The sequence below is a fragment of the Urocitellus parryii genome, chromosome 11 (assembly GCF_045843805.1).
Source record: "Urocitellus parryii isolate mUroPar1 chromosome 11, mUroPar1.hap1, whole genome shotgun sequence".
NCBI classification, from domain to species: Eukaryota; Metazoa; Chordata; class Mammalia; order Rodentia; family Sciuridae; genus Urocitellus; species Urocitellus parryii.
In genome coordinates, this window is record NC_135541.1 from 55,710,728 (window position 1) to 55,735,703 (window position 24,976).

The window sequence follows — 24,976 nt, forward strand, 5'->3', positions numbered from 1 at the left end:
CCTTAGTCTTCTCAGCACCTGTGAACGACCACTAAATATCTTTCAGTAACCCAAATCCCCAAAACAAGAAAATAAGAACCTATATTGATTTAGTCAGCCAGTCTATTCAGTGACTCTGAATAAATTTGGAAAATGACCTGAAAGAAAAAAAATTGCTCCCTAACTAAATAGAAAAACTTGATTATGATCTGATTGATAGTGTTCGAATTTAACAAGAAAATGTACCAATCAAAATAGAATTATAGAAGCTTAGGACAGAATATAATCACCTTGGCAGACATGGAAGGTACTCATGCGAGTACAATCTAGGGGAAAGAAAATCCTACCCATTGGACTTTGAATATTTCCAGTTCTAATGGCAGAGTTATCCCTGGAGGACACAGAGGGTTTTAGCCAAAGACTTTTATATAGAGTTTTCTGGTACTTTTGACAAGCACATTCCTAAGAGGAGATGGGTGAACCGGGTCATCTGAGCCTGATCCTGTTAACATTCTGTTTTAACATACCCCTTCATTCTAATTCCATATCTCCAGGCAACCTTCTCATTATGATCTGGCTTCTCTTGTGGCTCTATTTACAAGAGAGGAAGGCACTTCTATAAGCTTTCACTATTTGATATCTTTTGGTGAATTAATGGCCCCTTATTATGGTAAGGCCCATTATTTTTGGTTTACTCTAGAGAGAAAAAGCACCTTGTTATTAGTTGTTTTAGTTAGGCTGACACAGTTTTCCAGGACTGACTATTCATGGACACTGACTGAAATGGGAAATCCACGGGCCTCACCATTAGAGACTAGATCCTACAAAGGGCCAAACTTATGAGCAAGCAAGTTCCTGCCCAGCTCTAATCTAAGACAAAGAGCCATCACTATGGGACTATCCTGCTTTTTGGGAAACTACTATTAACTGAAATAAAGTTTGTGAAAAATATTTCACAAGCTGAAAAGCACATTAAGTGGATTAAAGTATTAGTTATTATTTTTAGTAATATTTATGCTTTTACTGTGAAACAATCATTTATTCATCTTAATTTAATGGTCCAGTGTCAAAGTTTTCAGTGAAAGATAATAAAAATATCTTCATTTCATATGGTTTGTGTTTCCTAATAAGGAAGGTAACATAATTCACCCATCTCAGAATAATGATAATCACGATAGAGGCTTTTTTATAAGCTGCAAATGTTTCTTCTTCACGTTAGAAACACAAATAGTACACTCCCTAGTTAGAGAAGTCCTAATTATCCCTCCCTATTTAAGTAACTAACATTTCATAGTTACCAAACCTCCTTCCTGTAAATAAGTGAAAATTTCCTGGGACGTGACCTTGAAAGGGGAACTCCTGGGTGTGATTAACTCAGCATTTTTAAAGATGGACATTCTTTTCCTTCTATATTCAACCTTCTAAGAGCCAAACTTGAAGTAATTTCATACACTGGTGGGAAAGTAAGTCAACATGCAAATGCAAACCTATTCTTAGAAAGTTTCATTTTCTAGGTCTCACGCATTTACAATCTGGAAGGAGTCAACAATGGGTCACTTCTGATAGAAGTCATGTCTAGCTATGAAAATTCTTTCCTCTTTATTTTTCAACCAGCCTCTCCAATTAATGAGAAGCGTCCATACATTGTTACAAATCCATTCTTTCTGCTTTCTGCTCAATATTACAGAAATTATAGGACTTCCAGTTCCAGTTAGATATAGTTCACCAGAAATAACACATAGTAAGTGCTTAATAAATGTACAATATCAATTTCTCTATGTGAATTAATTGAATATAGCACCTTGAATCTGTGATAACCCAATATTCTGATCAAGAATAAGAACAAATTTCTTGAAGAAAATAACATTTACCCCAATGGGAAATGGAGCTTCATTTTCCAGCACTGAGGGTTTTAATCTGGATCCGGAAGTTATCTTTGGAACAGTCCCCACTGCAGGATTACGGGGAAGAGGCTGTAATCGAATTGGAGGCTGCATATTTCCTGGGGCAGTATATGGTCGAGGGGCTGTCTAGACAATTAGAGAAAAAAATTCCATTTAAATTAGAATCTTGACATGTTTCCAGAACCAATTAATAACCTAACAAATTGCCTAGAGTAATTAATGGTGCCTTTTTACTGAACAGATTAAACTTTAATTATGTCCTTCCATTATACATACCCTTCTGACCCAAAGTATTTGTGAAAACATATGGTGTTGAAATCCCCTACATAACTAAATGCCACAATTATAGAGTATGCTAAACAAAGGAGATGTCCTCTATCACATTTCTGTATTTTAATCATACTGTAAACTTGCTGACAATACTTAATTTATACCAGGCACAGAATGGCTTTGCTCAGTTAAATGTTAAGTTGAATAATGTTCCTATTTCAGAGATCTAAAAGAATAGTATTGAAATGTACTCATTTCAGTTTCAGCGTTTTCAATATAAATTCTATTCGGAATCCTTAAAGCCTTAAGATTGGTGTCAAAGTAAAACCAGACAATAGGATAGACAGATGCTCAACTGTAATGTATTACCATTTATTCAACTACTTCTTTGAAATATTAAGAAAACGAAAATGAAAAATTGTATCTGGCAACTTTGGAAAAAATTGTATAAAATCAATGTTTTTTCCATGTTACATATTTTGCATTTGTTCTTTTAATTCTCCTGTTCATCTTCTCTACCTTTGCTCTCAGCCCTGGCAACTAACCTCAATATTGTAATTATATTCTACCAAGAAAAGGAACTAACAGAAGACAGAAAAACAGGAAAATAAAACCAGGGCTTTTATTTCCCTGGACCCTCTCTGAAGGGTTCTAATGGGCCAATAAGGGTCTCTAACCAAGCCCACTGCTCCTGTTGGGAAATACTCTCCTGCTACAGGTTCTATCTACTGGTTCTGGAATCCAATCTTTCTCTTTCCCCAGAGAGCCGAGGGACTGTGGTTTCCGGTTGTGCTGACCCCAGCATGCTTAACATCCCTAGCTGGTTTTCCTTAACCCTGCCTGCATCTTTGTAAATAGTTTCTTTATTAAACACTTCCTAATTACTTTGTTTGTGTGAGCCATCTGTTTCCTGCTGAGCCCCTGACTGATACATTTTCCAACCAAGAATGTATTGCAGTGAATATCAAAAGTGCCAGTATGGAGCATTGCAAAGTGCCTTTTGGGGGGCATCAACAAAATATTGTGAGTTTAGTATAAAGATTAGCAATGTGTCAAAAGTAGGGGGAGAAATGAAGCTGTTGACCCAGTTGTTCTATTACAATAAGATAATGGAAACCTGTTGAGACTAGGAGATGCATGTTTGGGTAAGAGAATATGAAAAGGATGGTATATAAATGATTCATGAATAAAGCTTCATACATTGACTCTAAAGAATGGTGAATGACAAATATTCAATTCTGGAAAAGTGTGTGTAAATACATAAAAAATGATGATAAGGCAGCTCCTACTACCAAATATTAGTGTCGGTACCACCTTGAGAAGCATGTCATGAATAGCTAAAGCTCTGATTTTGTTAAGTCAACATTTGTTGAATTCCAACCAAAGGCCCAGGAAGGAGATTAAAAGTAATTTTTAAGATCTAATGGTGACACAGGACAACCATTGTCAAATGAACAACACAAATACTGCCAAGCAGAAGATAACAACAAAATACCTGAGAACAAAACTTAAAATGTAAAGGTCTTGGAATATTAGAGTAAGCCAATGAGGCTAATACAAATTAAAATTCCACAAGCAGTTAGATATTAAATGGTTAAGCAAGAGAAAAAAACAATAGCAAAGAAGAATGGTAAACTTTAACATCCAAACAAGAGAGCCAATGAGAGCAAGACACAAGAGGAGAAACAAAGATAATAATCTTCAATTTCTCTTTTTCTTCCTTCACTAGTTACACAATTTTTATCTAGGAACACCACTGTCATAAATAAAGATGATATTTCCAGAATACAACTCTGTGTATGCCTCAATAGGAGCAGAAGTGATAGAATGAAACTTCCAGATCAAGTCCTTTATGATGACGAAGTATGTGTTTGCTTTCTTTCCCCTCTACCTATTTCCTGTGGTTAAGGTACTCATATGGTGATCCACCATTTGGGCTTATGTAGATGGAGGCAGCACCCTGAGTTTGGTAGATGAATAATACAAAAGAAATCTGAGCTTGTGATGACCTTATAGAACAGAAAAGGCACAAGCTGAGATGAGACATGCACATGAGTTGGGTGGATGGGGGCCCTGATGCTTAAGCCATTATTATTTGAATTCTCTGCACACAAACCTGCATCACAACCAATGCAAGTGAATTGACTAGAGCTACATAGAACTGAAATAAAAACAACATAAGCCTATATAAGCCAAACAGTACTAGATCTTAAAAGCCACAGAGAAATAGAACTAGAGCTTTCTGAACAAGGGAATCAGATTACCCAAAAGAATCTTGCAGACTCTGTAAAACAAGCATGCTTTAAGATTGTTTTCTGTCAAATAATCCAACCGAACACAAAAACATGAAACATCTAATGTAGGGATTCAAGAAAACAGGTTACTGCAAACTAGAACATGATCTACTGGCTGTTATGCTCTAAATTTTACTTCCATGCATTTGCATACAAATATCATCAGTTAGATGAATGTGGCAGTCAAATGTTTAACTGATTACATTTATCTCTAAAAACAAATCTGCACCATTAACTAACAGCTGTGAGCTACAAACTGCCGCAGTTCACATCAGAAGCTACCTTAAATTTGCTATATTTTAAATGGTTTGTAATATATTTTCTTGGAATAAATACGGCACTGTAGCTTAACATTCTCAAAACTGTGCCAGAATGTGAATTGAAATTGACTACCTGGTGAATAATCAGCTTAGTTGAGCATTTTTAATTCTTAGAAGATCTCAAGGGGTAAATTCTCTGAATGTGCACTATTCATTGAAATGACTTTCTACTGTTTTAATGGCCTGCAGACTATTGTGGAGGTCTAGGTTCAACTAGTGAACAAATGCCCTGGATACTTTCCTTATTCATTTGAGAAAGCTATAAATAAATAAATAAATAAATAAATGGTGATATCCCATAACAATTCTTACTTGTCTCCAGCACTTAGAGATCAGGAGTGAAATTTAAAGACTATGTATCCACACAGGGAAAAGCAAACCATTTCTGTAAAATGGGAAGTACAATTCCAAGATCACAATAGGTATCCCTTAAGGTGTAAGAGCACCATAGGGGGTGACCAAGTGAAGAACCCTAGCTTAGCAGAGGGAAAGCCTTTTGAAGTGCTGGTGTCAGTGTTTCCTGTAATTTTTAAATTACTTTCTCACTTCTGCCACATTAAGATCTCCTGGATGTATCATAAACTATTTATTGAGGGTGTTCAGCTGGAAAATTGAAAAGAAAGCTTTTAAAGGGTTTTTCCTCTCTGAAACAGGTGGAAGACAGAAAACTGCACTAGATTGTTTCTTTTGTTTCACTCAGGTTAAGCTTCTGAGAGTCTAGTGAATTGCCATCCAATAAAAGAATTATTTGTACACATATACATTCAAATCAAACCTGGAAATTGGGGTAACAACAAAGGGTAGATGGTTGCTTTTCATCACTTGAGCTGTTCATTAGGGAATGTCAAAACATATTTACCTTTTGAAATATGTCAAATCTTAACATTATATATGATGAACCTACTTCAATAACCTGTAAAAGCATTGCCATTCCTCTATAAATATTGTGCAATACCAAAAAAAGTTCATGCTAACAAGGAAATAGATTAGGTTACACAAAGCAAGAATAAAGATGTAATCAAACAATTCAGTTATAACTTAAACCATCAGCCTCTAGTAAATATTTTGCAAATCTTTTCCTTTATCGATATTGTTTCAAGGTATCTCCCTCTCCTTTGAGAGTTTATAACCACCTCTAAGTTACCAAGGAATCAAGCTAGCACAAAATATCAGTGTGAAATTTGTTCAAATAGTATCACTATACATTTAATTATTTTTATTTTAGAGTATGAGCACACATTTTTGATGAAAGGAACATTGGTATCTATCCTATATGCAATATGGTGCCATTGATCTGTGCAGGTAAGAGAGCAATAGAGGGAAATGCAAGAACTAAATCAGAGGTCAGAAAATATAGAATATGTATGAAACAACTCATGGTTCAATTCTGCTGCATTGTAGGACGCTAATGGGTAATCATGAAGGGAAATATTGAGATGGCTAACTTGAGGTCATATGGTTTATGGTCTTATAGGTCAGGTGAAAGAGTCTGGTCTTTCCTATCTGTAACACAGACCCAGGGAACGTACTGGGAATATATGTAACATAAATAATCTATACTTCAAAAAAAAAAAAAAAACTAGCAGTTAGCAAGTACAATGGATTTGGCAGGAGTGGTCTTGATTGGAAGTAGGAGATTCAGAAGAGACAGAGTTGAACAGATAAAAGACTGGGGGCGGGGGTGTGTTGTTCTTTTTTTTAGTTTTTTTTTTTTTTAATTTGTTCCTTTTTGTTATACATGACAGTAGAGTCTATTTTAACATATTTATACAAACTTGGAGTATATGTTATTCTAATTAGGATCCTAGTCTAGTGGGTGTACACAATGTGGTTCTTTTTAAAACAATGTTTTCATTCAGGAGGACTTGCAGGATTATGCAGACACAGTGCAGAAAGCATTTTTTTTTGCGATTAATAAGAAATCACCAATTAATAAGCTGAGACAGAGTGTTTAATATGACTCACCAGTGTTAATGGACTAGAATGTCCTTCACTAACCAGAACACTCTGGCCTCGATTAGTCTTTGGGCCAAGTGGGGGGCGAGGAGACAGGATTGGCATGTTGTTTTCAATAAATTGTCTTGTGTTCTCTCCCTGGAATAAAAAAGAGATTTAGTTAGTAGTCTAGGTTAGGTTAGTACTTAACTTAGGTTCATGCTTTAATTGACTGTGGGACTAAAGAAGTCCTTTCTCATTCTTTTCAGGAGTGCCACTTCTGAGAACTGTCATGGTGGCTAGGAAGTTTTGTGCCTTATCAGGGTGCTGAGCATGGTAGGGAAAGGCAGAAAACTGAATCTGCTTTAGCTGTACACAAAGAAATAGCTACAAAAGCAGTGCATCCTTCGTTTTTAGCCATAAACACTATTAATCTGCTTTAGCAGACTACTATCAAAAGCATAGTGCCCTTCACGACTTTGTTTAGTAGACACTACCAGAAAGCAGTCCTCTTGTAACAAGATTATCTTTTGATCCTGATAAAATAGATCCATGTCTGTCAGGCAAGAGAGAAAAAAAAATACTGAATTATTTGGCAACTTATTCTACAGGGGTTTACAAATACTCATCATTTTGTGAAATGTCTTAGGTCTCACATTTGTAATACTACACAGAAAATTAAGGACAACATGTGATTTTGAATGGCAAAAGAAATTGAATAAAACTGCCAACCTAAATCAAAATCTTTCAAACATGCCTAATTGAATCTCTCATCTCTTGATTCAAATTTATATATTTCATAAGTTCACTGCAAAGAAGAGATATCAAATACCAAAATAGAAAACAAGCAAGGAATTTCAACAGACCTAGTACAAAATGTCTTAAATCTTATTATGCTTTCTTTTGCTAAAGAGGATCTTTCCCGTCATCATTTTCAAGGGTGACATTCACACAAAAATGTGCCATTGTATAATTCTTAAAATGCTCTATTTTTTTTTTATCACATTGAGAACATTATCATCTACTTTTACTTTCTTAAGACAGCTAAAGATTCTTTGGCCTCTACCACATGAAAATACAAAAGCAAAACTTCAAACTTGAAAGGGATGTTTACAAGTTTGTCTTTGAAAGGTTTGTGCCTTATTAAAATGTCTGTCACACAAACAACTCATATTTTGTCACTATCATCTGTAAAGAGGACGGCCAACATTCAGGCTTAGTAGAACCATTATTTGACCTCAGCTATGTGTTACCCCAAAGTAAAGTGCCTAGGGAAACTTCAATAATGACCACTGCTTGTGAAATCATTAAAAAATATTATGAAGTGCAAGACGGTATATAGTGCCTTACCTTAAATCTCTGAATTTGCTCCTTTCTAGCTAAGGTCTCCAGTTTCTTTTTTATTTCCAGTTGATGGTGACGCTAAGCATGCAGGAAAGAATAGAGGACAGAATCATATCAATTGTCACAAATTTTTAGAAAATAATCCTACTAGTTAACTTTATTCTTGATTACCCCTCTTGTCATTGAGATGGAGAAGAATCACCTGCCTAAGTGTGCAGGTGAGAATATAAATTGGTGCTACTCTTAAGAAAGCCAAATTATAAACATATATTAGGCAGCTAAAAGTATTTATACCCTTTAATGACTAACTTTCACTTCTAAACCCAGGGGCAAAATTGAATATAATTTTTACATGTTTTATGCACAGTAATGCTATCAGAAGTTTTTCTTTTCCTTTTTCAAAGCAAAAATGCAGAAGCAATATAAACTCTAAAGAGAATGTTTAAATTTTTGTCACTTATTCAAATGATGAAACAGAATATGATCATTAAGAATAAGGTTCATAAAGATTTTGTTTTTTGAAAAAATGGAAAATTCATGTAAATGCAGGAGAAAGCAAACTCCAGAATGTCACAGAAATATGTAATTGTCCCTGTGCTAGGAAGGTGTTTCGTGTACAACCCTTCTTCTTGAACAACTCTAATTGCCAAACAGCCCTATTTTACAAAGAGAGAAACTGAGGCAGAGGACCATGAACTTGCCTCAGGTCCTACATCTATTCAGCTATGGAGCGCTACTTTGAACTTTGGTTAAGTTGACATTAACTTCCTTTGTTTTTGTTGTTGTTATTTGTTTGTTTGTTTTTTCACAAATCTATATCCCTCTCACAACATAGCATAATTTTATTAATTCATAAATGTGGATAAACAAAAAACTTGTATGTTAACAGTAGTGATCTCTGAGAATAGGAACGATCCGGTTATTTTTCTTTATTATGCTTTATAGTTCCAAATTTTCTGTACCATATTAAAAATAAATCTCACATAGCACTGATCTGCTTACAATCCAGTTTGAAATCATTCAGATGCATTTGAAGGTCTTTATTGGCTCTTTGAAAGAAAAGGTGTTTTTCTGTTGTTTTTTTTTTTTTTTTTTTTTTTTTTCCTTTCTATTCTTGACTCCCTCTTGCTGCCTTGGGGACCCTGGGGACTCAATCATTCACTGCCTAAGTATCATCAATCCTCTTCTTGACACTTCCCTTTCCTCTCCTTTCTCTGATCTCTCACCCACTTATCACCAAACTTTATTACATTCACTATCAGCCATTTTCCATCTTCCACTTATTTCTGGTGCTCCGCAGTCAGCCCCTCCTCCTCACCACTGCTGAAACTACTTTCCCCAAGGCCACCGATGTCTTTGTCTTCTGGGTCAAACCTAATTTCCTTTTTTCCAGTACTCATCTGATTTAACTATTCTGCAGCTCCTAAGAGCCTCCTGGCTTCCTAGAAAACATCCTGGTAGGCACAGCTTTCACCACATGGAGATTCTTTTCTACCCAAGTGGTCCCTGTGTCCCCCAGGGCACATGCTACCGCCCAGGCTGAAAACCTCAGAGCTGCTCCTCATGCTGTCACTGTAAAGCCTTCCCTGTCTTCAGTATCTCTGGAGACAGCTGCATCTCCCCTGCATCCCCACTACTGCTGTTAGCCCACACCCTTCAGCAACAGCTTCCTAATTGACCTCCCACCTCCAATCTTTTCCAGCTCATTAATCCATCTTCCACATTTTTAGCAACATCATCTTTCTAAAACAGCTCTGCTCATTTATTTCACTCCCCTGCTGGAAAACATTTCATCGCCTCATCACCTACACTCCAAACCGAGTTGGGAATTCAGGGCTTTCCAGAAATTGGGTCCCAGCGTAGCGTCACTCCTGTCACTACTTTCAACCAACCCACTGTGCAGTCTGGCTTCAGTGAGCTTTCCTTTCTGTTCACAATGTCCCTTCACACCTCTGTAATGTTGCACCTGCAGTCTCCACTCTCTGGAATGCCTTTCCTGTGTTTTCATGGGAATTCTCATTCACTCTTCAAGATGTTCTGTAAATAGCAGGACCTCTGACTCCCACAGAAGAAAACCATCCTCCCCTTCTTTTCTGAGCTAGTTTGTTTGCTCCTCTCTCCTAGCTCTCATTTTCTGTGGTATTTTTTAAATTATATCTTTCATCTTCAACATAGAGCTTCATTTTTGCCCATGGTAAGCCTATATGTTTGTTGCATAGGTCTGGGAATGTGACTCGGTGACAGAGCGCTTGCCTAGCATGCACAGGACCCTGGCTTTGGTCCCCATAACTGCAAAAATAAACAACAAAATAATATTTTTTGCATGAGTGAATACATGAATATCAATACAACATTAGTAAACAGTGTCACCGTAAACTAAATGGCACACAAATGTGGCTACTTAGAGAAAAATGCTGCTTCTTCTAGTATATTAATGTATTATACTAGTGGTGTGGCCCTTATCCAAAATCGTTGAGACCGTAAGTGTTGCAGAGTTCAGAATTTTTCAGATTTTGGAATATTTACACAGACTACACAAATTGAATATGCCTCATCTGACAAATATGAACTATGAAATGCTCCAAAATCCAAAATTTTTAAGCATTATGTTGGTGCTCAAAAAAGTTCAGATTTCATATTTTTAGACTAGGACTGCCTAGCCATATATGTATTATCCTATTCTATTATATAGATAAACTACTTAGTATACTGCACATTATCATTTATCAAAGATATTTATTCCAAACTTTAAGAACTACAGACTTTTAAATGATAGCATGGTGAGTCATAATGTGTCGGTGATGTATGATTTTAGAAAACTGAACTTCAAGGATAATTTTGAACTCTACCTATTAAGTAAACTTGAAACTAGGAGTAGATTAATTTTATGTCATATTATTTATTTTCTTAAAAGAATTGTAGATTTTTAACTAATACTTTTAAAAGCAAGTGAATCAATGATTCCATATAATTTATGCACAAGATATGATGCACAAGACAGATTCTGAAATTAATATTATATGTTAGCATTATATATGTGTGTGCATTATATGTATGTGTGTGCACATACACACACATCCTAAGTGAACATTCTACTTGATCAGTACAATGGTAGCATAATAATAAATATGTTCAGTGGCACTCAACTTGATATTGGTTTACTGATGATTCTACAGTTGTTCATAAATGTTTACTGCACCCATAGGTCAACGGTTTTACAAGCCAAGTTTTTTATTTACTGCTGTATGGTCAAGCCAAGAAATGACATGCTTTCTCAGAGAGATTAAAATGATATTGATGCTTGAAAGTACAAGTTTCATGGAGCAAGGCTGAAATAATTTATCAAGTTAGCTAAATATCCAACTAAAAGTGCCATGTCAGATTAAAAAAAATTTTTGTTGATGCTCGGGTTGAAAATCTATGTTGACCAATGTGGCCTAAAGTAGGAGGGACAGCAGATGTTTCAATGCCTATTCCTTGAAACTTAACATACGGCTGAGCTTCGGAGCCTTAAAAGAATAACAGATCTGAAATAATTCATGGCAGTGGAATTACTGATATTTAAACAGATGTCACTTTTTTTTAGCAAATGGAAATTAAGGTACAGATGGTGAGGGCTGGTATGTTTCAGAGTAGCCATTGTGGATTTAAAATCTACATTTAGAAAATTAAATATCACAAAATATATTATGATGTCCATATTTTTTCCCAGCTGAAATAGAGAAAAGCTTACTCGAGTCTCTTGGCTCCTGACTACCTAGAGAGATACAGACTCTTTCTCAAGTCACTTGATTCCATTTTCTTTTTATTGAAATATAGGAAGAAGTCCCCTGCTTCTGGTTACAAAAAGCATTATTAAGTATCATCTTACCAAAAAAAAATTAATTAAAAGGACAATAATAAATATTTGTACCTCCAAATCAAGAACCTTATGGAAAATAGCCTGAGCCAAGCACTCCCGGATATATTTTTGGTGATCTCGCTTCATGATATTTAGTTTGTATTCCTTTTCAGAAAGTATTCTTCCACTTCTTGTGATCTGTCATGAATAAATAAAACATACACAGAAATACAAAGAAGAAAATGAGTTGTTAGTTTTCAAAAATGGGAGTCAGAGAAGAAAGAGAAAGAGACAAGAGGGTCAGGCTAGGGAGGGAGAGAGAAGAAAAGTGGCAGAGTCACCCAAGCACAAGGAGTGGGCCACTGTGGCTGATGCACTCTCTCTTTCAATGAACAGTTAGTTGCTAAGGCACAAGGGCCAGAACAGTCTCATACATCCATCACTGTGCAGGCGCACATGAGTGGTGCGAGGGACATTTACAACGAGGTTTTCATTAGAGGAACAGTTCCCCCTTGATGGGACCCAGGTGTTCTTTTCATTTCTGAACACATTCTGGGAAGAAGTGGGTGGACGTCACCGTGAAACCCACAGGGCTGTGATCGCATCGCAGCTCGTGATCTCACAGGAAATACTTTGAAGGACAAAACAGGCGAGCTGCAGAGGATCTCATCGATTTGTTTTGAAAATAATTGGTTTCATTACTTTGTTTTCCCACTGCTTTTTCTTCTTCCACTCTCCAGCCCAGAATGTAATTTAATTGGTTGTGATTTATAATTTTACAGATTATGCAGTACTACAGATAGAAAGTATTCAATTTTCGTCTCAACTGGCACCATTGCAAGATCCAGGAAAGGCAGTTTCTCTTTTTACTTATTTGCCTTTTCTTTGAATCCTTCCTATAAGCATATTTGTTGTGTTTTTCTATATCTCCTAAACAAAGAGTATTATCCTTCTCAGATTGTATATATTCTTTTCCACTTATTGATGACCTGCCCTTCTTTTTAAGGTTTAAGGCAAGCAACATATTTATTCTTAATGTTGTTCTAAACTTGCTATAGTTTTTTTTAAACACTGTTGTTGCAGTATATTTAGAGTGTTGAGATTAACTAGAACTGTGCTCCAATTGATTATTGATAATCTTTATCAATAACACATGTTCCAAGGGAAGAAAGGGATATGTTATATAAAAAAAGTGTTCTTGAAATTACTAATACAGTCTTTGGAATGTGTTGTCCTTGATATATCATGTCACACGTGTTAAATTTGGGGAAAGATATTAGAACATTCTTTGGTAGTTAGTATGTCGTGGTTATTTCTTCTCCAGATACTATGTCTGATCTCCCCAGTTAGACTAGAAGCTCCTACAGGGCAGAGGTTCTTAAATTTAAGTCTGTATTGGCATCACCTAATGACCTTGAAGAAAAACAGACTGATGGGCCCCATCCCAGAGCTCCTGATTCAGTAAACCTGGAGTACAGCTCTCACATTTGCATTTTCTAACAAGTTCCCAGGTGATACTAAACAATGCTAGCTGAAGGGGTGCTTTTGAACCACTGCTCTAGAGAAACGGCTGTATCTTCCTTATTTGAGTCGCCATGCATACAACCAAATGTTCAAAAAGTGCTTGTTAATGATGTTGATAAGCAAACACAAAGTTCTTTTCATTATACATGAAGCTCAAAGACCATTATCCAAAGAAACAATGTTAATAATAACCACAATAATTAAAGCCACCACCGTAATTATTACAGTAGCACAACTCTAATTGTCATAACGATACTGAGGACTGGGCATCATTATTTTCATTTTAAAATTGAGGCAGTTGGGGCTGAAAAAGTTACATAAGTGATTTGCTCAAGATTCTGTATCTTGTTAATGGCAGAGCTGGGTTTCAGCCAGGTCTGTCTGATAACAAAGCCCCAAGAGACTGAAAAGTGACTCTCTCCACTCTCTTGGAGATCTCTCCAGCTAGAATGCCAAGCACGTAAACAACAATTAGAAACACAATGCGTGTTCTTTCAACACCAAGGCAACGATTGTTAAGGAGTGTGTTTTAAGAAGGTAAATAGCTAACACTTTCTATGACTACACCCCTTTCTTTCAGTGGGAAACCATAGGTTTTTAAAAAGGATTTTCATATTATAGTTATTTGGAGGAAAGGAAACTTTGTTGAAAGAGCAATTTTAAAACTAATGAAAGACACCAATGTATCAATAAACCATCACAGGAAATTCAAGTTTAAAAAAATTCAAGGGGGAAATGTTGAATTGTTCATGCTTTTCACACCATGCTCTGTGTTCATTAAAAACAATATTTTTTTTTTCTGAAGACAATGAAGTCTTCTCTGTCCTCATTCTCTAATAGTTTCTGGCTCATAAAATGTGTTCCATAAATATGTGTTAAATACATAAATGAGGAAATAAATGAACTATGCCGTTGAAACTCATTGAGACTTTCCCTCAATAGTTTGTTTTTCTTAGTGATCATTGAACTGTCTTCTCATCTTCTGAAATAGCCTCAAATAAATAAATCAGAACTTTGAAAAAGAAGCAATTTTTCTAAAATGGGTAGGAAAAAGCCATGTCACTGACTAGTTTAAAGAGAAAATCTGAAAAATTAGGAATTACTGGACTTAATGAAATGAGAACATGAGTAGAAAGCAAAGCAATTTTTACCAGTCCTGATCTTAGGAGATGCCGCCGTATCCTTGTGTTGTTGAAATATCCAGCCAGGTGTTTATCGGTCAGGCTATTATATGTTGCAAGTAATCTGAAAGAGAAAATGAAGTGTCCCTTGACAACCCAGATGATTTTTGACTTTCTCATCTCCAAATTGTGCAGGATGGATCGTGCACTTTTCAAGCTGGCTGTGTGTATATGTTTAATAAACATGTCCTGAGCACCTACTGTTTTCCAGGTTCTTTGATAGGAACTGGGAGCTCTGGTTGTGACAAAAGGCCTGGTAGGAAAGTAGCAGCTCCTTCAGAGGGCTCTTTCAATTCCTGGTGGCATGCCCTGGGTTCATACCTGTTTCTTGCTGCTCTCCCTCACATTGTCCCCCATGCCATCAGGACACAGGGCTGTCCCTCTCTAGCCAGGGCCTCTGCTTCCCCTGTCAGACGGTGACATGATGATGCATGTGTCTTTCTTCCTCCAGGAAATGTGCCCCGATGTGTACCCAGTGGGCTGTTACCATCCACCCCGTTCCCATAGAACCTGAGCTACCTTTCACATTCACACAATATGACATTACTAATGTGTTTGTCTCCTCTGCTCTATTTGAAAGCCAAGATCCGGCATGATTCTTGGTTATCCCTGCTGATGTTATTGGTTGTGTACCCAGTAAATGAAGGACATATTTTGTTGGGGACTCAGGCTTACGATTAAGTTTCTTCCAAGGTTAAGCCCATCATTTTGAAGTGTTTATTTTTTCATGTCTATATAGACGATTTTATTAGTTCTACATGGAGCACCAAAAAAATTGAAAGAAATGATAGACTTGTCTTCGAATTTTAAGGTCTTTAAGAGTTAAAAGAGAACAAATTGGCTCCTTGATTACATAATATACCTTAGTAGATGGTCAACCTCAGTCTATAAATCAAAATTGAAAGTTATTTTTTCTCTTTTAACCTATCCTTTATTAATTATTCTATACCTTAGAAAACCTACATATACATATATGTATGTATGCATGTTTACATGTACATAGGAATTCATATATGTACATATACATAAATGTTAGTATATATATATATATATATATATATATATATATAGAGAGAGAGAGAGAGAGAGAGAGAGAGAGAGAGAGAGAACAGGAAGAAGAGGCAGAGAGAAAAAGAGAACAAGCAATTCTAAACACAACCCTAAAGTAAATCTGTCCTAAAAATTGCACACAATATTACCTGCAACAAAGATTTACAGTCTGTACATTTTATTAACTGTTGATCGTTAACTTACATCTGAGAGCAGAGAAGAGATTCATATTATAGGATCGAGTAAATGTCATTAGCCACAATTTTATTTCTCTGTTTCCACTGACTTAATTACATGGAGATGCTATTGGTGACCTTTCCCTGTCTCTTCTCTCCTTAGCAGCCCATCTCAGGAAAGTTCCATGCTGTCAAATGGTAAGGAAAGTTTAATTTTGTCCACAAAAGAGACGGAAAAGCAGTTACAAAGCCCAGAAGCCAAGATGCCACATGAGGGTTGCAGACATGAATGACTGCGGAAACCATTATTTCCCTGGGTTTATGTAAAAAGACAACCCAAGAGTTTCACTAAGGCACATACAAAACCTACCCTGGATAATGCTTTGAAACCATCTTTTAAATGAACTGTCTTGGTGTCCTATAGTTCATCAAAGGTTTCCTGTCTTGGAAAGGTCAACAATGTATCCCTTACCCTTTCTGAATCTGAGAATATCTTTTCAGCTCCTCATTTCAGAAAGGTGAGCAGGTGTCTCTCAGTCCTAACAATCACGATTCCACAGCTCACAGATTCTTAAGATAAATCATTAGAGTGATATCATATATAGTCCTTTGTCTGTTTTTTCAGGCCCAAGCTAAAGAAATCAATAGTTTGGAATAGGTAGGAGTGTTAAAACCCTAATTAAATGAAGTGGGGTCAAAAAGTTGCAATAACAGGGCCTTCAGTTTCCCTAAGGATGGATAAAATATCTTTCTTTTAATTGAGGATTTGTGACTTTTTAAATATTTAGGTCCTAATAATAACGCATAGCCAGCTTTGGTACCACCTAATTTTAATTTTCTGTTCCCTTAGGCTCCTGCCAAATTAATATGTGTGTGTGTGTGTGTGTGTGTGTGTGTGTGTGTAACTCCCCCAGTCTCACCAAAAGGTTGAGGAAGTCCAATTGGGTTGAAATCATTGTAATCATCATTTTTCTTGCTTTTTCTTATTTAGGAATAAAGGCCGGTCCTTGGTATATGTTCTAAAGCAAATCCTTGAGTGACTATCATCATGAAACTGGCCTTGGCAGAATAATATCCAGCAAGGCCTACCCAGGGTCAGTTATTTCTTTTTTAGAAAATGCTAAAGTTTCAAGCTGAAACTTTAGATTAATAAAGTATCCATCACAAGAAATTGCACTACAGTAAATTATATTCATACTTGTTGAAATGGTAAATGTAGAAATCTCCACCATATACTCTAAACTTTAGCCTTTTTCTAACCATCAAGCTTCCTTTACTAGGGGATGCCCATATCCTGTGTAGCCGCAGCCATAGTCTGTCTGGTTCGCTCTACTCCAGGCTTCATGTGGGCATGGCAAGAGCTTGGAGCCTGCCTTTGCATTTACTAATTACAAGAATGTCCTTACTAACCTACAAACTTAGGTTAGTAGAGTTATTCTGATATTTCTGCCTTCGCCCTCTGCATTCACTGCCACTCCTCCCACCCCATTTTTCTTTTCTTTATTGCACTTGGCATAACCCTGGGCCATATAAGGTCAGCTGGCTCTGGGCTTGGTGACACGGTGCCTCTTGAATACTCTGTTCCCTTAGTATGTCACTCTCTGCATCTGTTGTCAAAGCTGGCCTTCCAGGTCACACTGCCTAAGACCTGTGATTTCCTCTGCTCTGTGTCAGCAATGACTGGTCACTATGACCACAGGCCACTGTGACCATATTACTCATGGGCCATATTGTTCACAACAAGCCCCACAACTGGCCAGACCTGTCTAACCTGTTTGCTTCAGGTTACTTTCCTACCCTCTGGTTGCTGGGTGGGGAAAGATCTACCCTCTGGCTGCATGCACTAGGGAGAACAGCCCAGAGAATACACAGCAACACTATATCTGGGCTCGTTCTGTTTTCCCTGCTTCCAGACACACCACAGGTGATTTCTGGGCCCAATGCTGAGTTACCAGGAATGCTGCCTTCTCATCTACAGCTTTTCAGCTCTCAATCTTTGAACCCTCACCTCCTGCCATGCAGAATATATAACAGGGCTCTATAGAAATAAAAGTCAGCAATTCTTATCACTTCCTCCATCTGGCTTCAGAGAGAGTCTATCCCATAAAAACCTCAAGTAAAAGGAAAGGCACTATAATTGTTATTAATCACAAACATTTATTGAGCACTGACTATTTTTAGGTCATTCCATAAGGCCTTGGGGAGACAGAGATGGCACAGATTCTGCACTCACAGAGCTCCCCATCTAGCAGAAAGATACACAAGTATGTACTCAGTGTGTGTGCACACTTGATTTCTTCCTGTTTTGTAGGCTAATTAGTTCACAGAGTTACTGTCTCCAGTTCAGGCACTGTGCCCTGAGCTGGGGAAGGAGTGTAATATCCACATTCCATTCTGCAGATGACAAAGCACTTCCACAAGTCTACTCTCATTTGATTCCTTTTAGGCCCCTGGAATTTGAGCAATATCTAACTATTACAGCTCTTCCACCTCCCTAAAATGAAAATGCTTCAGAACAAGATTATTTCTCAATGTGGCTCAGTCCTAGGAAAGCAGAGAAGCAAGCATGTTAGACTAAGGTAACAGCTCTTCAGAGACCACAGGGGTAGAATCATTTCTTTAACACTAACCTTCTCCCCCTACTTTGCTTGTCCCCATAGTGTCTACCTTTGGAGAGGGACAGGGACATAGCTGTTAAAACTCAGTTCACCTCCACCATTATTGGCTCTGTAACCAGGAGCAAGTGACCCTCTGCCACTAGAACAGAGCCACAGTTTGACCAAGTTCTCTGCTACTTTGCAACAAGGATTGCCTTTCCTCCAGTTTCAAATAACATGCTCCTTATTTCCATTTTCAGCCGCATGAGAATAGCCTTCGCCTTTCCTATTTCTACCAACATTCTGTACATGATTACTTATGTATTCTCTAAGATAGAAGTTTTCTCCTTAGCTTTTCTCATTTCTTTCTGGACCCTCCCCAGAGTCATCTTTAAAATTCCCTTCAAGGCAGTATTGGCTTTTCAGAGTTCAAAACTCTTTCAACCTCTACCCATTACTCAGACACAAAGCCAGTCCCATACGTTTAGCTATTTTCCATAGAAGCACCACATTTTCCATTCCAAGTCTGCCTAAGTCTGCTCAAGCTGCGGTGACAGAATACCACGGTCTTGGTAGTTTAAAGAACAAACATTCATTTCTTAGAGTTCTTAGTTAGAGTTCTGAGACCAGGGTACCAGCATGGTCAAGCTCTTGGTGAAGACTCTCTTCTTGGCTTATCTATGGCCATTTTCTCCTTGAATTCTCAAATGGAAGAGAGCAGATAAAGAAGCAAACTCCTTCATGTCTTACAAGGGAACCAATCCCTCATGTCTTAATTATCTCCTAAAGACTCCATCTCCAAATACCATTATACTGGGGATTAGGGTTTCAGCATGAATTTGGGGGGACACGAACATGCAATCCATAATCACCCCAATTTCCTGAGTGAAGTCACTTGCCAGAGATTATATAATCTAAAACCTTTTCCTAATAATACAAACCAAATCAGAGTGCACGCCACCCACCAGATCTTGCTAAAGTGGGAACTGGAGGATGCTGAGTATAATAATGGGAAGCTATGAATAACAAAATATTCCACCAATTCTCCAGCACAAAGACAGAAAAAAAAATTAATGAAAACTCTTATAAACTAAATTAACAAAAACTTAACTTTCATTTATAATTAGCCATATCTTCAGCATAAAAACAATGTGCTGAAGTCTTTAAATCAGCCAACCTCAAAATATATATTCCTTCAATATGCTTTACAGTACAAATTTGCATAGAAAATTTGGAGAGAATATAAAAAAAAAACAATTTTGACATAAACAGGGTACTTCTATTTAACCCTAATTGTGACTTGCTCGTTTGAATTAATGCAGTTTGGATTAGTTTACTACTGCTCCTATAACACAACGTCATCCACTAGTAGCTTAAAACAAAATAAATTTATTATCTTATAGTTCCTGGACGTCAGAAATCTAAATTGGGTTTCATAGGCTAACACTGAGGTGTCATCAGAGCTACATTCCTTCTGGACGCTCTAAAAGAGAATTCTTTTTTCTTTCTTTCCCATCTTCTAGAAGCTGCCCACCTTCCTTTGGTTCTGGCCCCCTTCTATTGTCAAAGCCAGTGCCGGCAGATCAACTGTTTCTCAAGATGCCAGCGCTCTTTCTAGAGCTTTTACCCTCCTCTTCCCTATTTAGTGACTCTTTTTACTACTGGACCCACCCAAATGAATCAAGATAATCTCTTTATCTTAAATTCAGCTGATTAGCAATCTTAATTCCATCTACAACTTTTATTCCTTTTTACCATATAAAATAACACAAGTGCATGTTCTGAGAATCAAGACATGAACCACTCTAAGAGAACTTTCCTTTGCCTATTCTAAGGTTTTTCCCTATCTACCATATGACAGGGAACAGAAACACTAGACACCAAAGGTGACAGTAATTGGGCTGTAACCTATATTGTCCAGTGATCCATCATGCCAATGATCTCCACTTTCAAACAGCCACTTCCCAGATGGAGGAAGGCAGTTCTTGGTATGCTGCCAGGAGGTAGAAAACATGTGGGAGCCTACCTTGCTGATCTAATTTTGATATCTTAAATGTGAACACTAAGACAAAAGAACAAGAGGTACACTAAATAAAGAGAGTTTCAAGCAATTTACATTTTTTAAGCATAAAGTGAATCTAATATGTGATTTTTTTTCCAGCGTTAGGTGAATCTAATATGTGAAAAAACAGATTAGCCCATAGGATATAATTATACTGATATCAAACACCATTTATTCAGCACTTAATACATTTCATTACATTCAGATAATTATATTAGTACATGAAACATGAAGACAGAAGTTTTGCTAATTACACTATGACATGCCTTTGGCCAGAGCTGAAAACGATTTTAGTGGTATTAAAATGAAGAAAAAAAAATCATCTTAGAATTGAAGAAAACTGCTACTATGCATGCTTACTACTATACACATATAAATCATCTCTGAGGAAGAAGAAAAAGAAGGCAAGTATCCAAGCATGGAAGGGTCTGTCCCATTAAGAACCTTACAATAAGATTAGAAAGAAGGATTTTAGGTAGAAAACATACCCAAGTATAGTTAAAGAGTACTAAGAGTGGTGTGCTTGAGCTGGCTCATACTGGCTCTCATGAGACAATCATTAAATTTTTTAAGGAACTTGCAAGACATTGGTAGCTTAAAATTGACCATCGTGGGAGTATTTATACCATAGAAATTGGCAAACATTACAAATCAGAGCTCCTATTCTTTCCTAAAAAGCCAGTTAAGCAGCACACCACAGATTAAATTTAAAAAGTAAGTGGCGAGATGTATCACAGAAGATAAACAAAATGATTCATTATATGAGTGAATATACAGAAGTATGCCTTGTAAACTTTTAGTCTGAAAATTCCTCTTTTATATGCAATCCCTGACCAAAGTGCTCTTGTACCTGTTCAGCTGTTTCCTATCCCTCACATAAAAGTACATAGAATTCTTGCAAAAACAGAGTCATTTTTCAGCTGTCATTTCAATCAAGAAATTTTATGCAAGATATTTCTTTACATGGCCATAAATGGAAAGGTTCAATTCACCCTCCCATCTGGAAAAACTGATTACACCATTTTATGCTCAACAGAATCAAGTGAGACTTATGAGAATGAGCACAGTTGTATTATTAAAGATGAAAAGCCTAATGGAGAGGTGCTTTGCATTTCAGAGGCCACCAAACCTGCAATTTTTAGAATTTGATAGTGTTCAAGGAGGGTCTCCATCATCAAATCTCCACTGCCACAGCAGCCTGCTAAGGAAAACTAGGTAGAATGTTTTTGCAACTCACAAATCAAGTGCTTATATTGGGAAGTCAAGTTAAACAAATCACAGTATATTGTAGTTTGATTGCCTTTACGTTAGTTCACAGTTCACAAGGAAAGGAGCTCTGTCTCTCAACCCAGACAGCTCTCTCATTGCCTACAAGAAAAAGTTGCAAGAATACTCTGAATTTCAGCTCTGTGAACAAACTCATCACATTCAAGCCACCTAACTAAGTTTAAGATTTTTAATCTTAGCAAGATTCTTAGTAAATCTAAATAAAAATAACTACCAAATAAAATACTGAAAGTGGTATCAATAGCCAGAACAATAAAAAGTTAAAATATATCTTTAATCTAGAAAATCTAACTTTCTATCTAACTCCATGTTTAATAAAGTTAGAACATTTAGTAAGTATGGGACCAGACACTTTAACTCTAAAGAGGTAAATAATTTGTCTGTAAATAATTAAAGTACAGAAATATATATCAGCCACTTCCTGCTCAATGTGAAATTTCATAAAATTTAAAAAGGATAGGATTTGGAGCTAGAAGACTTGGGATCAAATTCTGGCTCCATTCCTTACAAGATAACTAAACCTTGGTGAATTCAATTTTCTTCCCCTTATGATTGTTGTCATGAAGTAAAATGTTAGGACACTTTCTAACATGTATGACCTAAGTTTACTGGTTTGGAGCTACTACATCTTTGAATTATAGAAATTCACATGTGGAAATGACCACCACCTAGCATCTGCCCAACTCCTTCATTTCATATGCAGGAAACTGAGGTTCTGAAACTGGGCATGGTTCATTGATAAGCTCAAATCAAAGGCCTTAGGAAGAAGATGCCAGAATGTCACAGGAGTTCCCATAGCATTGTTCCTGTGGTCCTTGTCTTACTAACTTCTTCCAGAATTGCTTTCATCCTTGTTTGATCATTCTCTTCGGATTCATCTAAGATTCCTCCCTGAGCCCTCAAACATTTAACACTTGGCCAATATCTGTTGAGTGAATGAATAAATCAGTTAATGGAAACAGAGCATATCAGTCCAATTCCTTGATACACAACCTTTTCAAAAATCCACATGTGAGGACCACAACCTTTCTTTTCTTCCACTTTACAACAATAAGTGGAATAAGTCAGACAAAGAAAGGGTCAAAAGCATGCTTCGTGTGTACTAGGTTCTTTAAAATGAAGAATGTTTCTTGTGGATGATCACACTAACAATGTTAGTTTAAGTTTTGTCAAATAAGTGCCTTTGCAGTGTGGTACACAATTGCATTAGGAAAAAAAAAGGTTCCCAGAGAAATGGAAAAAAATATATCCTTTTTGAGGAGACTTGAAGAAAGACAAATACAGAACAATTGACATGAGGATCAGTTATTTCCTATTCCTGTATAAGAAAACTCTTCACCAACTAAAATTAGACCCTGAGTCTCTGCAGTCTGCCACTTTATAGGGGGTGATTGAACTGATATCACATAAATGATTTTATATTACATTCTTCATTCTTTTTTATTTGCATCCAAACCTGCCAGATCTCAGCAATTATGCTAAATAATGATTTACAATTTCTCTCAGTGTATTCTAACAATGCGGCCAGATGAAAACCATAATATTATTTTATTTATAGCCTTAATACGATGGTTTGAACTGACTAGTAAAAACAAAACTGGTCTCCAACTGTGCTCACTGCTGGCAAGAGTTCTGCAGTGTTCACAGAGGAGGTGATAGGCAAGCATGTGCAGGGCAGCAGTAGTGGGTTCCAATAGGTCTGGCCAGGCCCTCTAAGACATGCTATGGGCACCAAGTTCCTCTCTTTCAAGTGTTACATTTTTGGGGGGAGAGGAATATATATATATATATATATATATATATATATATATATATATATATATATTTCATTTTAAAAATATGCTTAAGAGAAAACTGGTATCCAAATTAAGAGACAATAATAAAGCCAGGCATAGTGGTCTACACCTGAAATCTCAGCAACTTGGGATGCTGAGGCAGGAGGATCACAAGTTCAAGGCCAGCCTCAGCAACTTAGCAAAACCCTGTTTCTGAATACATACATACATATATACATACATAAATTAGTTATTTAATTTAAAAGGGCTGGGCATATGACTCAGGGTTTAAGCACCCCTGGTTTCAATCCCTGGTACCAAAGGGAGAGCGAGAGAGAGAAGAAGATAATAAGGCAGTCCAAAGGAAAGGCAGGCAGGTAGGAAACCAGTAATCTTCATCACAAACATTTAATATTTACTTACATTTTTCATAGTGCATACAGTAATCACTCTATATAATATGCACTATGTCTCTTAATTCTCACAACATCCCTGTAGAGCACTGTTACTCCACTTCTTCACAGAGGAGTTCACAGAAGAGTTCCCAAAGATAGAGAGTGATTAGATAACTAGCTCATGACCAGTTAAAGTTGACCCAAGAGTCAAACCAGGAACAACTAAGCTGAACTGTGTCCTGTGAGGCAGAGTTCAGCCTGGGGAAGGGGGAACCTGCAGTATCGAGGAGCAAGTGGTTGATGCTAAGGCAGGGTCATAGAGAGCAGGGGTGGGAAGTACAGCAATGATACTTGTGTTTGATAAAAGGCAAGTTGTGTGAAACTCAGAGGAATGACCTATAAGGTATGTGTTGTGCTTCTGAGACTGGATGGATGGTTTTGTGACAGCAGTGCAGGGGTTTTAAAGGGCGGAAATGACATAGATTTTTAAAACCAAAATCGCCTTGCTGTGTCTCAAGGGACAGTGTGGTATTTGGCGATCTACTTAACTTTGCTGTGCCTCATATCTTCCTCTGAAAATGGACGTAATAATAGTGCTTCTTTTACCACACATAGTAAATGCTCAATTAATGCTAAATGTTTTCATGGAGTTACAACTTCTCTTCCATAATCAATTTATACCTAAACTTAAAAATGTTCTACAAGTCAAACTACTCTTTAAGGATTTCCATCATGAGTAACTGTTTCTTGTATTTCACTTCCCCCATTAGCAGGAAAATCTTCCTTGGAAGAGGCTACATGTTTTTCTGTATTCTTTTTCTTCAAAGTGTAGTCAATTGATCATTATCCTCTTAGTAAGAGGTTCACATAAACCCAAGCACTAGCTTTTTAAGGTTAGAGGGCCAGGTTCTGTATTATATTTTCTCTAGACTAGAAACTCCGTGCAGACCTTAACTTGTCCCTGTTCACAGAACGATGCCTAGAATGTGCTTTCTAAATGTACAGATAAATAAATATTGTTCCTTTCCTAAATCCTCAGATT

At 36.9% G+C, this 24,976-nt stretch overlaps 1 protein-coding gene across 1 annotated transcript in view; it reads right to left on the reverse strand.

Annotated features, from left to right (window-relative positions):
- Positions 1-12,049, reverse strand: part of Erich3 (glutamate rich 3) — a 73,234-nt gene extending 61,185 nt beyond the window's left edge. The window contains exons 1-4 of the mRNA XM_026409546.2: positions 11,960-12,049; positions 8,053-8,124; positions 6,733-6,861; positions 1,851-2,009 (exon numbers count right to left, since the gene is read on the reverse strand). Of these exons, the coding sequence (XP_026265331.2) occupies positions 1,851-2,009; positions 6,733-6,861; positions 8,053-8,124; positions 11,960-12,034 (435 nt within the window). The 5' untranslated portion in view covers positions 12,035-12,049. The remainder of the gene's footprint in view (positions 1-1,850; positions 2,010-6,732; positions 6,862-8,052; positions 8,125-11,959) is intronic.
- Between the last annotated feature and the right edge of the window lie 12,927 nt (positions 12,050-24,976).